We start from the raw sequence: 16,208 nt of genomic DNA, 5'->3' as shown, positions 1-16,208 counted from the left end.
TGAGCTGCAATAGTGCTATTAGGTTTTCCCCACTGTAGATGGTGTAGCAAACTCTCCACCGTGCTTGTTCACAACTCTTCTGCAAAGTTTTATAATTTCTGCAAGACTATAAAGGTGACAGGGTCATAGGTACAAAAAACTGTAGCTTTGCAGTATGCCTCCTAAAATCACTCCTAGTTATTGATAGCAATCCAAACAGTCCCATTCATGCTCAGATCACTTTTTTTGGAGAACTATTAAAGAAAACTTATGATTACCTTTCTTCATTGAAAGCTTCCTTTTTGTTCTCTCTAAGTCCCATTTTAAAAAATTGCTCATCTACTTCTCACTGATTTAGGATACATAAGGAAACATCAGGCAAAAGTAACAGACCTTTTTGTGTGCCTTAATAAGCCTAACAAAAGCTGTGAAGTATCTTGACACAGAAAAAGAAGCTTTCACAACAAAATGTATTTTAGCCTGTATTATTGCAGATGACAGGGAGCAATGATAGCACCTAGAAGAGAGGCAAGTTTCTTACCATTCAAACAGGGATATTATCCAACAATATTCCAGTTAGCAAAAATCATACCTGCATTGGCTTACAGCTTTTGTCGTTATCTCTAGGCATTGTTTGATCTTAATATCAAATTACTTTTACGAAGTTATTGAAGCAACTAGAATTTTCTAGTTTGTGAATACAAAAACCAGGAAAGGAAATGTCATCATAACTCTTATGTTTTCTCATAAACTCTTCCATACAAAAACCACAGGATGCCTTTTATACACATTTCAGTTCTGTTTGGTGCTGTGACACCATTTTTTTTTTATTTAGAGGATTACCAGTGACACAAATCTAGCATTGAGAATCAGGTTCAGTCGTGAAGAGCTCAGACTCTGATCTTGTGGCCACTCTTCAGGAACTTGTTCCTGGGTGAAAACAGAGAATTTATCATTTCATTTTTGTAAGATACCACTTTCAGCAATGTCTTCATCGTGACCAGAGACAGGACCCAAGGGGATGGTCTGAAGTTGCATCAGGGGAGTTTTAGGTTGAATATTAGAAAAAGGTTCTTCCCCCAGAAGCTGGGTGAGCACTGGAACAGGCTCCACAGGAAAGTATTCACAGCACCAAGCCTGAGCTCAAGAAGTGTTTGGACAATTCTCTCAGGCCGTGGTGTGACTCTTGGGAGGGTCCTGTGCAGGCCCAAGAGTGGTTCTCCATGATCCTGGTGGGTCCCTTCCAACTCAGCATAGTTTTTAATTCTATGATTCTTTTAAAACTCTTTAGAAAATTCAGAATGAGCTTGTAAATAGTTTGGAGAATGGCTAAAGAAAATTATCAGTTTTTTCAGACTGTTAAAAAAATTTTTTTGGGTGTTCTAACAAGCATCAACTACCATGCCTAAAAGCAATATAAAGTATACCTCCAGTTAATGGGTTTGGGATCATCTTTTCAGCTTAAAGTCAATTACCATTTACAGACATGAATTCCTAAAATCTCCTAATTTGTCCCTATATTTTGCATTCAGACTTGCTGGTTTCTAGTAAGAGCAGCAAATAATAATAAAAGAGCAGCATCTATAATAAAAGATCATTCACATTCAGAAGTAATGGCTAAATTCAATAACATTTAAAGTGCTGGTACTTAGCTTCAAACAGCTTTGTTTTTCCATGGCATATGAGGAAAATGACTGAAAGCAAAGCAATTATTTCCCAAATTGTTTAAAGAAATCACTGTGATGCTTAATTTTCATATAAGTATTACAAATTGCAGTATCTTCTGAAACCAAGTAGGTTTGGTTGCTAAGGCTGCACTGAAAATAGTAAGCTTTTTCAACTTTCCTCTAAATTTATTTTTATCCAAAAAACACGCACAAAAAAAAGATGATTTGGCAATAAAATAATATCAACTGTGCTCATTTCTATCAGCTTTAAAGTGAAATATATATTATTGTTGGGGTTTTTTTAAAAACGGCTTTAGAGAACACAATTTTTATGAAAAGGATTTGAAACAGATGTTTCACTTTTAAGTAGAATACACTTGCAAATGTCTTTAAAATTAAAAATAACAATATGTCAAATGGAACAAAAATTTAAAAACTGACTCATTGTATTGCCTGTAGTCCTTTCTTCTTTTTGCTATGAATAGGTAAAACACTGCATTTTTGCCAAAACTGCTAATGTCAAAAAAAAAAAAATCCACAAAATGTTTACGTCTTTGTCATGGTTTGACAGGCACCCATGAAATATACAAAAAAACATTCACTCATTCTTCTCTGATATAATTGAGTGGAGGAGGGAGTAAGGAAAATTGAAGGGTTCATGAGTTAAAGATTAGGAGAAAATACTTAAGGCTTACTCAAAAGGTATAAAGAAAAGAAATAATTAACAAAATTAAAAGAGGATAATTAAAACTAAAATAAACATTTAGATCACCTTTTTGCCCTCCAGCCCCTCCCATCTTTCCACCCACAGTGCAAGGAGACAGGGCATGGGAGTTTTTGTCAGTTTTTCACTCAAAATCTTCAGTTCGCTTAGGGAGACAAATTTCTTCTGCTATGCCGTCGGGTTACCCCCATGGGAGACAGTCCTCTGTGAACTTCTCCAATGTGGTTCTAATTTTCAAGAGTAGCACTCCTGCCCGATCTGCTGTAATGTGAGTCCCTCCCATGGGCAAAACAGTCTTCTCAAACAACATGGTGTGGGACATTTTAGTTCAGGGTGTGTAGTCTTTTAAGGATAAGTTGCTCTAGTTTGCAAGCCATGGCTCTCTTTCTCTATTTCTGGAAACAAGGGTGTTCTATCTCTCTCTGTGAATGTCCCACTAGAATACAGCTTTTCAGTGTCCATGTGCTCCAGCGTGAACACCTTTACTCACAGGCATCGAGTGGACCTCTGCATCTGCCCAAGCACTTCATGAGTTACAGGGAAACCATTTGTTGTATTGTAGCCCTCATTGTGCTTGTAGAAGAATCTCAGCTCTGATGTTCAGAGCACCTCCTGGCCCTCCCTCCTTTCATCAACCATAGCGTCACCATGTTGTTTTCCTCTGGTGTCCTCACCTTCCCCTTTTGTCTCAGCTTGAAAAGACAGGTGTCTGCTAAGGAATGCAGGAGCCTCTCTTGAAATGAAAAATGTAACCCCCCCCCCCCAAATTATTAAAATTTTGAAATTAAGGGGCTCTCAGGCAAAGATATGGGAGTAGGAATAACAGTTCTTTATTAGGAAAAAAAATAAAAATAAAAAATAGAATTTAAAAGAAAATGCAGTAATGCAAACCAACAGTGACAGAGTCAGACTACGACCTGACACCCTGTTGGTCAGGGTGTTGGTAGCAGTCTGATTAAATGGTAGCTGCAGTCTTCCTAGAGTGACAGATGTAGCTCTGTGGAAACAACGAACCTGTAGAAAGGATGTAGTTTTCCTCTGAAGGTCCAGTGGTGGTGTGGATGGGCCTGGTCTTCCTCTGGGAGTCTAGTGGGAAAAGACTGCTGTTGCAGTGTGATGTCATAGTTTGCCTCAGATCCCCCGGGTTTCTCCCTGAAGATCCCTTCCCCAGATGTGTCAATCACCTCTCCTTTCCCCACCCTGACCCCTGCCGAGCACTGTCAATCTTGAAACTCCAGAAGGACATCGAGTGATTGGGCAAGATCAAAAAGATGCCTCCTATCCCCTGGGGGGCATTGGGCCATCCAGGTGTCCTTTGTCCCTTGGGACCTGCTGTCCCGTACCTGGCTGGTGGGTTTCCTCTCCATCCTCTCCCCCTCTCCCCCAGGTAAAAGGGCAAGCAGATCACACGGTCAGGAGTCCTGTTGGAGCTGTTGCCAGATTCAGGGGCCATGTAGCCCAGAATAAAATCTCTGGATTAAAACCTTCCATCAGAACTGACTCCTTACTTCACCATTGCCTTAAAGCTTCTCTGGCACAGGAAACCTGGGGAGCAATCCTCTCTGAGAGTAAGCTCCAGCCACACCACAAGAGCTCTGGCATGCCTGGACTTGCCCTCACGTGCTCTGCTGCAACATCTAGCTAGCCAGAAGTGTCTCTGGGGTGAAACATCTCTGTTGCTGCTATTTGGCTTAGCTGCAGCGGCCAGGCAAGCCAAGGCACATTCCTTCAGCAATATTGGTAATATTCTAAAAGGCTGCCTGTGGTGTTCTAAACTGCAGAGTATATCCAGGTAGGAATACTTGGCTCCTCCCCCTGGGCAGAGCATCTCACAATGGGATGATGTAATTTTGTCAGTCATGGTGTGAGACTCAATGGTCCATTAACAGAAGATACCTCCCTGGAGGGAGGATGGGTCATGGAAGAGATAAAGAAAACTGCCCCACCTGGTTTTAACAGGTGGCAATAGAATACACACCTGTGCTGACATCTTGCATTTGCCACCTAAGACACCTTTTCTCTAACTTGGGAGAGAATTGGTGTCTGTGGGTTCTTTTCTTAACAAGTTCTATCAACTGAACAGTTCTTACAGGGTTTAGCAGTGCTGAAAGGTTGATTCTGTCCAGGCTCTGCAATGGGGAATCGCTCATGTTGGCCACGTGGTCCCCACTTGCTGTAGTGCGGTATTTAAACCATTTTGGTTTAAATGGTTTCTCCCAGTCCTCTCCCCGTTGTAACTAAGTGTTGGCTCAGCCCCGGGTTTCCCACCACCCTCCTGATTGGTCCCCTGTTCCCCAAGTTCAAGTTGTCAGTCATATTCCTCCACCCCTGTTACCATTGGTTTTTGCTTAATCATTTTGTTAACCCCTCCTTAAGTCCCTGTCTGTCACCTAATGACTCCACCCTTTACTCCAGAATATTCTCTCCTACACATTGGGTGATTGGACCAAGGGAAGACACCCCGCCCCATTCTATTTTATATTTGCTAGCTGGGACATCCATTGTGGGAGGTGGGCTGAGAGAGGCATCGGGGATGCCTTGGGAGGAGGCATGTGTATGAGGCAGTCCCCACCTGTCAATCAGTGTGCCACTCACCCGCTCCCCACTCCTTCGTTCTAGAAGGTTCTGTTGTCCTCTGTCCCCCATTAGTCCCCTGTCATGAACCACTCCCTTCCCCCTTTCCCGTTGGTCCGTGCCCTGTCAACCCGCCTTAACTCCTCCTCACTCTCCGCCTTTACCCCCCTCGAATATATACCCGGACCCCCCCCCAAGGTCGGGGCTTTTTTGCCTCTGCTGCTCTTCGGGGAGAGTTGTACCCCTGCTCCCTTCTATTCCTTTCCTGAAATAAACTCCTCCGGACTTAGCAAGCAAAGAAGCCCCCCTGCGCGTCATTTACTGGTGAGGCGTCGATACTATCCGGGCTTGGGCGGAAGGTTGGCTGAGGGCCCAAGGGACCTGTCGGGACCTGCCCAAGGACAAGACACCCCCGCAGCTTGGCGCCCGAACGAGGGACCTTGGGCATCCCCCAAGTCCCTTTTGAGCGACTCCAGAATTCTTTGGATGCGTGACCCTGAGGACTTTTGGAATACAAGCGCCGTTCGGTGCCGGCTCCGAGACTAGCTCCCCCTTCGTTTTCTGGAGGGCTGCTTGGCTCGGGCTGCCGACAACCCCTGGCTCTGAGCAACCACCGCGGCTTCGAGGAAGCTTCCAGACGTCCAGGGACCGGCAGCAGCCCACCAGCCCCTCTGAAGACCCTAGCTACATTAGAGTGAGTGACGGTTTTTATTGTTTCGGTTTCTTCAGAGGGAGGGACATTAATAGCCACACTTTAAAAAATCATGGGCAACCGCCTGACCGTGGCTCAGCAGGGGATATATTTCCAAGTTTCTTCTACCCTGGTTGAGGGAAACATTTCTTTTAAAAAAGGGGATTTGAAGGCTTTTGTTAAATTTCTGTGCAAACATTTTCCTGAGGTTAATCAGGAAAACATTAAATCAGTTTCGTTTTGGGGAAATGTGGGGAAAAGGATTTATGAGATGCAGGTCGTGGGGAAATTTAGGGTTGGGAAATATTTTCCTATTTTCGATTTAATTTACAGCGCCGTAAAGGCGAAAAGGGAGTTTGGGGACCCCAGTTCTCCTTCCCCGCTTTCCACCCCCCTCGACCCTAACCCGTTTTCCCCTATGAGTGGGATGGGCGCTGGATCCTGCCAATCGGCACAGGGTCGCCGTCTGCCCCCTGCCACCCCCCTTCCCACTCAGTCCCTTTCCTTGCCCGGGACTGGCCACCCCGGACAGGGCTCATCCCGTCGCCCTGCACCTAAACCCCCTGTTCCCAGTTTAGATCCCAGTTCATTCGTTAACTCTCAAAATGGCGCTCGCCACGTGGCGGGAGATAAAAATCATAGAGACGGGACACGAAATGGCGGCTCCTCCCACTCCCCCCCTCCGGGTGCCCATCAACCGTCGGGTTCTGCCCTTCCGTCGTGTCCCCTCCCACCTATACCGTCGATTACGTCAGCGTCGGGACCCTCCCTTCCCTCCTCCTTGGGCACACCTATGGGCGGGACCTCGGTGGGCGGTGCTAACCACGCCTCCAGCGGCAGTCCCAGCCCACCCTCGTGCCGGCCCCCGACCCCACCCACTGCTTCCGATTCCCACGCTACTGGAACCGGATGTGGCGTAGACCGGAAGAAGGCCATATTGGCTTTCAAACAATCACACCGCCGTGCCCTGCCGGCTGACCGCAAGGCACGCATTCTCATCTCGTCCTCCGATGAGGAGGAGGAGGAGGATGACAACCGCTCCTCTTCCGATACCGGGCCGGGTAGCAGCTGGCGGAGGATCCGTAAGGAGGCTTTGAGGGAGGGGGACTTGGACCTAGTGAAGGACCTTGACAGGTTTGCGGCTCCTGTTGTTGTGAGGAGGGGAAATCAACCGAAGTGGGAGCAAATTCCGTACAAGGAATTGAAGGATTTAAGGAGGGCTGCCAAAGATTATGGACGTAACTCTCCATATTTTAAAAATGTCTTGGACTTGATGTTTAACGGATATGACCTTGTCCCCCACGACCTCAAATACATTGCCTCATCCTTGTTATCTCCCACTGAGTACATGGTCTGGGAGGGACATTGGAAAAAACTGCTGCGGCCTCTTGTGAATAAATACAACCTGCAGCAGCTCCTAGGGGAGGGCAACGATGGTTTAGAAGCCCTCATGGGTGAGGGTGAATTCGATCGCCCTGAGGATCAAGTACTGCTACCTTTTAACTTGTTAGCAGACGTTAAGCAGGCAGGCAAAGCAGCACTGTTAAAAGTGCCGGATGACTCCACACCTCTTCAAAGCTTTGCCTCCATTCGCCAGGAGGAGACTGAATCTTTTATTAAATTTGTTGACCGCATGAGGGAGGCAATTGATAGACAGATTGACAACCCGGACGCGAGAGGGGAACTGTTAATAAAGATGGTGATGTCTAATGCAAATGCAGAAACAAAAAAGATCCTGAGAGCATTGCCCCAGGACCCTGAACCAACTATCACCGACATGGTAAACGCCTGCACTAGAGCCTCCTCCCTCGAAACCACTCTGACCAAGGTTGTTACTAAAGGCATGGGGGAGGCCATGACAACGGTAACTAAGGAAATGGGGGAAACCATGACCACAGTAACAAAAGAAGTAGGGGAAGCTATGATGAACTTACAGAACATCAGGTGCTTTTACTGTGGCCAATTAGGGCACGTGCAAATGAACTGTCCACACTACCTGGGACATTATAACCCTGCTTCCCCCGCAAGATTCCCCCGAGGTCCCCAGCCTTTCTTTCAGGGTCCGAGATACACCTACAACCCGGGAAACGGATGGCAGAGCGCGACACGGCCCCGCGCGACGACAATAAATGGACGGCTGCCTCGCCCAGCGCTCCCCACCATCAGGGAGGACGAATTCCCAACAGGGTCGTCTCTCAGACTCGAGACCTTGACAACGGGATCCGGTTCCTCCGTCGTACCCGCAACCTCAGCAACAACACCAGGTACCTGCTCCACAGCGGTGTCACCCTCCTGCTGACCGACGAGGACCTGGTAAGAGTACCGGCGGGCTTCCTGCCCCCTCCTTATTGTGAACAAACCACCACAGTGCTCATCCTCGCTGACACTCGCCACACACCTGAACACATTACAGTCACACCTGAAGTCGTCACTCTCGAGCCCAGAAATGAGGTAACTGTTTCCATCACTTGCATAGAGCCGCCTTTTACCCTGCAGAAAGGGACTCCTTTTGCACAGATGTACATCTTATCTGAGCAAGACCCCTGCGCTGCGGACAACGATTACAGGGTTTTTCTATCCCAACATGTCACTAAAGAGAGGCCTGTACTGCCCGTCTCCATCTCCTATAAGGGGAAATCGATCAAAGTGCGGCTCATGGCAGATACTGGGGCAGACATCACCATCATCCCCAGATCTATGTGGCCCAGCAACTGGGAATTGGTGTCGCCTTGTGGGACCATTTCAGGCGTTGGGGGGACAGTCAATTCACTACGGAGCAAACACCATGTATGTGTAGAGGGACCTGAGGGTCAAATCGCCACCATTCGGCCCTTTGTTATTTCATCTAATGTAGCCCTGTTAGGCAGGGACGTGTTGTCCCAGTGGGGGGCCCGCCTCGACATCCCTGACCCCAAGTGGGATTTTTAGCATGGGCCACTGTGGAGCGCACTACCCCGCCGCTGCGTTGGAAGACCAATACGCCGGTGTGGGTAGACCAGTGGCCCCTTCCTCAGGAGAAACTTAAAGTGCTCACAGAATTAGTAGAAGAACAGGTCCGCTTGGGGCATTTAGTACCATCCACCAGCCCGTGGAACACCCCTATTTTTGTTATCAAGAAGTCAGGCAAGGACAAGTGGCGCCTCCTGCAGGACTTAAGAAAAGTAAACAATGTCATTGAGGACATGGGACCCCTGCAACCAGGCCTCCCCTCACCCTCCATGCTCCCTAGGGATTGGCCACTGGCAATCATTGACATCAAAGATTGCTTCTTCAACATCCCCTTGCACCCGGGAGATGCCCCCCGATTTGCATTTTCCGTCCCCACCACCAATTTAGCAGAGCCCTTTAAAAGATATCACTGGACCACCCTTCCTCAGGGAATGAAATGCTCCCCTGTGCTCTGCCAGACTTTTGTAGCGCAGGTGTTGTCACCAGTCCGGAAATTGTTTCCTGATGCGGTCATCCTCCACTATATGGACGACATCTTAATTTGTGCCCCAACAAAGACGTACCTGGACGCGACTCTCACCAAAACACTTTCAACCATCAAAGACGCAGGATTCCAGATTGCAGCGGAAAAGATCCAGCTCTCTGCACCTTGGAAATACCTTGGCGTTTTGATTACTGAGCGAACCATCGTGCCCCAACACCTCGCTATTAACGACGATCCCCGGACACTCCGAGACATGCAACAGCTTTGTGGGATCATCACTTGGATTCGCCCGCTCCTGGGACTCACCAACGAAGAACTGTCACCCCTCTTCGACCTTCTCAAGACACCACCAGGAGACCCAGGAAGTCCCAAGAAAAAGAACAGCGAGCTGAGTCTTCCCTGCCCTCTGACACCTGAGGCGAGGAAGGCGCTGCAAACAGTGGCCGACGCTATCAGGACTCGGCAGGCACACCGGGTTGATAGCACGCTTCCGCTGAATCTCTGCGTATTGGGTGAGTGCCCCAGGTTTTATGCCTTGTTATTCCAGTGGGATGATAGGTTGAAGGATCCACTCCTTATCATTGAGTGGGTTTTCCTTCCATATCAGCCCTGAAAAACTGTCACCACCCCACCTGAGCTAATTTCAAAATTAATCATCAAAGGTCGCCAACGGCTATTAACCCTCGCCTCTTGCGACCCAGCGTGCATCTTCCTCCCTTATAATTTGGACCAATTGGATTTTATTTTACAAACTAACGAATACTTACAAATTTCACTAGATAGCTATCCCGGCCAGATTTCTATACATTATCCTAAACATAAGCTTTTTAAGCACACGTTACATTTGGCTCCAAAATCTCTCAAAAGTAAAACACCTATAGCAGATGCTGTCACTGTGTTCACCGATGGTTCGGGAAAATCCCACAAGTCGGTGTTCACCTGGAAGGACCTGGACACTCAGAAGTGGGAGTCTGATGTCCAAATTGTTGATGGCTCCCCCCAGATTGCAGAACTTGCTGCAGTAGTGAGAGCATTTAAAAAATTCCATCAGCCAATTAATTTGGTCACTGATTCCGCCTATGTTGCCGGGATAGCAGGACGGGCAGAGCACGCCTTGTTAAAAGAAGTCTCAAATAAAAAATTGTATAGCTTGCTCTCTGATTTAATTTGGCTGATCTCCCACAGAGAGCAACCTTACCACATTTTGCACGTTAGGTCGCACACAGAGCTCCCAGGGCCCATAGCCGAGGGCAACCGAAGAGCAGACTCTCTCGCCATGGCTGCATTAACAACCCCCTCAGTCCCAGACATTTTCGCACAGGCTCGCTTGAGCCATGCGTTTTTCCACCAGAACGCCCCTGCCCTGGCCAGACAATTTAAAATCTCCAAAGAACAGGCCAGAGCAATCGTTTCCACATGTCCAAATTGTCAATCCCACGCACTGCCATCAATAGCAGTTGGCGTGAACCCAAGGGGACTGCAGGCTACTGAACTTTGGCAAACTGACATTACCCACTACACTCCATTCGGACGACTAAAATACATCCACACCTCAATCGACACCTTTTCAGGGGCTGTGTTTGCCTCCACTCATACAGGGGAAAAAGCCAAAGATGTTATTAAACACCTTCATATGGCCTTTGCAACACTAGGCGTACCCAAAGCAATTAAGACTGATAATGGCCCTGCTTTTACCTCTAAGCACTTTGCACTTTTTATACAGAATTGGGGCATTAAACACAGCACCGGAATCCCACACAACCCCTCAGGGCAATCCCTAGTAGAAAGGGTCCACAAAGAAATCAAAAAATTATTAGACCACCAACACTGTGTTAATCCCTTCTTAACTCCGGCGGAGAAGTTGTGTAAAGTTCTTTTTGTAATGAATTTCTTAAATTGTTCGGATAAGGAGCCGAACCCCCCCATTCTCCGTCATTTTCACAACTCCACCTATGCTCATTTAAAAGAAAGGCCACCAGTGTTAATCAAAGACCCTGATTCAAAAGACATAAAGGGACCATATCCCTTGGTAACCTGGGGGAGAGGGTATGGCTGTGTTTCCACCGAGCAGGGCCCTCGATGGATCCCAGCAAAGTTTGTCAAGCCGTTTGTGGAAGCCTCAACTCCAGCCGCCGCGGACGCCGAAGTGCCCACCGAGACTGCACCCCCTGATGAGAATGCTCAGGACAGAACTGTGGCATGGCGCAGGAGAAAAAAGAAAATCTCTCCTCCCAACCTTGCGGCAAGAGTACTCATTACCAGGAGATACTTACCCACCATGCCGGACACTGCTATTCTCCCATCCCCACCTATCCCATTCCCCTTTCCCCCTAACCTCATTCCTAGAACCCACAAACCCCAACCCTAACCAATATCCCCTTCAAGTATTCGAAAAAAGAAGGGAGGGGGAGAGGGGGAAGTAATATCAAGGGACACGATAGAGGTGTGGAACCAAGAGTTTTTAAGATACTCACCCCGTCCTTTCTATTATAGAAACCAACTTTAGGATGGCTCACAAAGCTCCCAGAACACCCCTGATGCTCCTCATCTGCGCCTCGCTCACATGGGTATCTGCAGCCTGGATCGTACAGCAGCCGAAGGAAAATATCTGGGTCACCCTTGCAAAGTCCATACAACAGGACAGCTTTTGCATGGCCATGGGAAAAGTGGACGACCCACTGTCCACATGCCTGGTGGGAATGCCCCTGTCCCCAAGAGACCATCCATATGCTGGTAAGGAACCCAACCCTGTAGACACCTGGGATGAGTGGACGAGGATCCTCCCGCATGCACCACAGGAACCCCAGGAATTGGACTTACTGGGCTCCTTCCCTGCCACTTACTGTGTCAACTTTTTCTATAAACCAAAACAAGAACATTGGCACATGATTGGACAATCCCAAGAAAAAATGGGAAAAATAGAAAGAAAAGATGTGTCCCCTTATTCCAAAAAATATACCAACTGGTGCAACTATACCAGCCACAAGGCATCTGAATCCACGTTTACTCCCAGGTTGCTCCCCAGAGGTGTGTTCCTTATCTGTGGGGATAGGGTGTGGGCAGGGATCCCATCTAAGATCCAAGGGGGTCCCTGCAGCCTTGGCCAGCTCACTACACTCACCCCGAACAAAACACAGATTCTGGATTGGAAAAAAGACAAACAATTAACGAGACAAAAACGTGCGTACACTCAATTCGACCCTAAATGCAATGACCAAATTTATGATTGGAGTGAGGGCAAAAGGATCGCAGCATCCATCTTTCTGCCATGGTACGCTGCTGCGAAAGCCCTCGGGGAGCTTTCCCATCTGGGGTGTTGGTTGAGTAAGCAGGCCAAAGCTACTTCAGCCGCCCTGTCCGACCTTTTGGCGGATGAAGAAACCACCAGGCACGCAACCCTCCAAAACCGGGCTGCTATTGACTATCTTCTACTCGCCCATGGCCACGGGTGTGAAGACTTTGAAGGACTCTGCTGCTTCAACCTTACCTCCAGAAGCACCTCCATCCACGAAAATATCAAAAGGATCCAGGACCAAGTATCCACCTTACTTACAGAGACAAAGATTTATGACCCTATGGACCGGGCGCTGGCGCAATGGGGTATTCCTGGGTGGGCCACTTCCATCATCAAAAGTCTAATCTGGGTGGTTGTCATTCTTATGATAGTCTCCATAGCCATCATGTGTCTTAAAAAGACCATAAATAAGGCATTCAAAAATGTCTTTTTAATTAATAGAAAGGGGGGAGATGTGGGAGGTGGGCTGAGAGAGGCATCGGGGATGCCTTGGGAGGAGGCATGTGTATGAGGCAGTCCCCACCTGTCAATCAGTGTGCCACTCACCCGCTCCCCACTCCTTCGTTCTAGAAGGTTCTGTTGTCCTCTGTCCCCCATTAGTCCCCTGTCATGAACCACTCCCTTCCCCCTTTCCCGTTGGTCCGTGCCCTGTCAACCCGCCTTAACTCCTCCTCACTCTCCGCCTTTACCCCCCTCGAATATATACCCGGACCCCCCCCAAGGTCGGGGCTTTTTTGCCTCTGCTGCCCTTCGGGGAGAGTTGTACCCCTCCTCCCTTCTACTCCTTTCCTGAAATAAACTCCTCCGGACTTAGCAAGCAAAGAAGCCCCCCTGCGCGTCATTTACTGGTGAGGCGTCGATACTATCCGGGCTTGGGCGGAAGGTTGGCTGAGGGCCCAAGGGACCTGTCGGGACCTGCCCAAGGACAAGACACCCCCGCAATCCATTATGTTAGCCCTACCCTTCTTGCCTTTCCTCATTGGTTCATTCAATGTAACCGCCCTTCACTCCACCCCCTACATAAAATGCTGTCTTCTGTGCACTGGGTCTTTTGTTCAGTTGGCCTCCCTGGAGGAATAAATTCTCTGGACTGCACTCCGGCTTAAGATCTCATTTTCTTCGCCTTGCCTTTCCTTCGCCGTCGCCTGACTCCTGCAAGGTGCTGCTTGGAGCCTAGGGTTTTATCGCCCGAAGCTAGCCCAGGCAGTGCCCCCTCTGCCATTTGGGCTGCGTGTCAGCTCCCACCTGGCACAAGCCTCCTCCCAGACTGGGAGTAGAGCCTTTTGCGGACGCCGCACGGCACCCACTGGCACAGCACAGGTGGCGCCCGCTGCCACAGCACCTCTCTTCACGCAGGGTGCTGAAAAGGAGAAGCCGCTGCCAACGCCCCTGTCCTTCTGTCCTCAGCACAGCAGGCTAAAAGTAGCGAGGCAGGCAAAGTCCACTGCTGGCTGTGCCAAGATGGCAATGGCCACGTGCCCACTTGCAGTGCCAGCCCCGCCTGCATGCCTCCCCATCCCTTGGAAGGAGGACTGTGGGCAATTTTTCTTCCTTTCTTAAATATATTTTCACAGAGGAGTGACCAACTTGTCTAATTCGTTGAACTTCAGAGCCGTCAGGGATTGGCTCTTCCAGACACAGAAGCGTTGAGCAACTTCTCTCAGAAGCTGTCTCTGTCACTTCGGCTGCCCCCACCAAAAAGTGAGGCTGTGTTAAACCAACATTGTCTTTTTGCAAATAGTTCTCTATCTCTGCTTTTCATTCATCCAAAATGAAGCCTATGAATTGAGATTGAATTACAATAAGAAGCAAGATGACAGCACTCAGTATTTCCCAAATAATTTTATTCTGCTTAAAGCATTTGTGCTGTCAGCCGCAGCAAAATTTATTGCCACGGAAATCTTGGAAAAGTCAAATGTGCTTTTCTAAAATTCAACATCTCTTGCAGATATAAACGAGGCCCTATCTGTGAAAGCCTCTCTTTCTATTAGTTAAAGTGGAAATGAAATGCCACTTCCCATCCCCTTTTTAGGCAAGAAAAAGGGAAAAAAAAAGGAGGAAAGAAGGAAAAAGCCCCCTCACAAAGACAAGTTCTTATATAAGCAGTCACAAATAATGCTTGTTACCCTAGAAACTGCCACTTCCCATGGGATTCAGTTTGCTGCCAGGCTCCACAGCATTCTAACAGAAATTTACTAGGTTTTGGTCTTGAGAAATAATTCATGTTTACACAACACAGACACATGTACACTCCAGAGGGTTAACACCCAAGCAAGGAAGGCATTTATGTTTCTGAGTAATGCTTTGTGTACTTTCTACTTTTACTACTTAGTTCTGAAACCCTGTCGGAGAGTTGATTGCATAATTTTTCAAACACTGAATTTGAAATTAAGTTAGCTTTGTGATGTAGAGAAAAATAGCTAATTTAACTAATAACTAATTGGGACCACTGAGGCAAGGGGAAAACAAGAATTCAAAATAAACAATGTGGATAATATGCACAGGGTCATTGCAGAGCACAGGTATATGAGTGTGCCACTTGTTCCAGAAGAATTTCTCTATTTTGTATCATTCTAGCAAGATAAAGCAACTCATAGATGGTGGTGCACTGTGACTGCTAACACAAAGTGAAGAGTGGGAACATAATGGAAGGGAGAGTGAATTAAAATCTTAAATTCATGAGACATACTAAGCCAAAATAAATAGCAAAACTGTCAATTTTCAGATTTTTGGCAGCATAGAACACCACCACTTTTGTGTTCTAACATTTCTTTTTGTTTTTTTAGGAAGATGTATGTTAACAAAAATCATCTTTTTGCATCATTACAGTCAACATATCAGATGTTGGCTTTAATCTGTAGTTATTTGTCAACGTTTTTGTGGGTCTTAGGTCTTCAAAGAGACAAGAGCAGTTGTGGGTTGCAGTAAAGTTGTTCATTGCATGAATGCATCAGTCTCGAAGGCAAGGAGTTCAGAGTATTAAAGTCTGTGCTAAAAACTTTCTGGCATAAAGTCCTGAGCAGAAGCAACAGCAGAAGCAGCTCCCGCCTTTCTTCTTCGTTCTTCTTTCTTCTTTTTTTTTTTGCACCTCAGTACAGGGGGATTTTTATTCATAAATCATCCAATCAGCTAAAGGCACGATTCTAAAACATTCTTTCTACACCAACCTGATCTTAATTCTAATTTGCGAAAGTTGTCTCAATTCTTACCCAAAATTTATGTACATGATTTTATCTATTTACGCAAATATAGTATCTGCTTTCTTACCTAAAATCTACGTATGTAAACGTGAGTAGTTTTACCTATTCTATCTAGAAACACAAACAATGTTCTACTATGTTTTTGTTATGACTGGAGCTAAGTTAAACTAGGCTCTAGGGCTTTTACTAGCTAACACAGTCTCTTAAGGCACTTAAGATGTAAAGATGTAGTTCTACTTACTTAAAACTAAGACTTACACTTCTATTTCATATCTGTGTGGCTTAATGTATTTCAGCTTCGCTAGAGGCTCTAATTCAAACTCTGCATTCTTTTCTCTCTCTGAGGGACTCAGAGAGCCTTCCAGTTCATGCATTCCAACATTTGTTCAGTCCAAAGTTAGATTAGCACAGAATAGCCTAGGAAACTATTTCATAAAAGAGATGTTCATTAAAATACAGCTGCTTCTCATCAATAGGGAAATGTGAGCCTGGAAGTAATTATTACGCGAGAATTGGTCAGAACTTTGTCTTTAACTATGCTTGTGACAGTAGTTTGTACATAATAGGAACATGAAGTTCTTGAACATGGGTGATAGAGGAGCCTGCTTCTACCCTTTTAATATTGCAGACTGCACTACCATGTAG

At 46.9% G+C, this 16,208-nt stretch overlaps 1 protein-coding gene across 1 annotated transcript; it reads left to right on the top strand.

Annotated features, from left to right (window-relative positions):
• The first annotated feature begins 5,906 nt into the window (after positions 1-5,906).
• On the top strand, positions 5,907-11,440 carry LOC119696072. Its single transcript, XM_038125590.1, has 4 exons — positions 5,907-7,544; positions 7,664-8,444; positions 8,552-9,653; positions 9,936-11,440. Exons 1-4 carry the CDS (start codon positions 5,907-5,909, stop codon positions 11,434-11,436), a joined length of 5,022 nt encoding a protein of 1,673 aa, XP_037981518.1. The 3' UTR covers positions 11,437-11,440.
• The last annotated feature ends 4,768 nt before the right edge of the window (positions 11,441-16,208 follow it).

This window comes from Motacilla alba, chromosome Z, assembly GCF_015832195.1.
Source record: "Motacilla alba alba isolate MOTALB_02 chromosome Z, Motacilla_alba_V1.0_pri, whole genome shotgun sequence".
In the NCBI taxonomy this organism is placed as follows: domain Eukaryota; kingdom Metazoa; phylum Chordata; class Aves; order Passeriformes; family Motacillidae; genus Motacilla; species Motacilla alba.
Note: the sequence above shows the minus strand (reverse complement) of the source record. Positions and strands in the feature narration are given on the sequence as shown.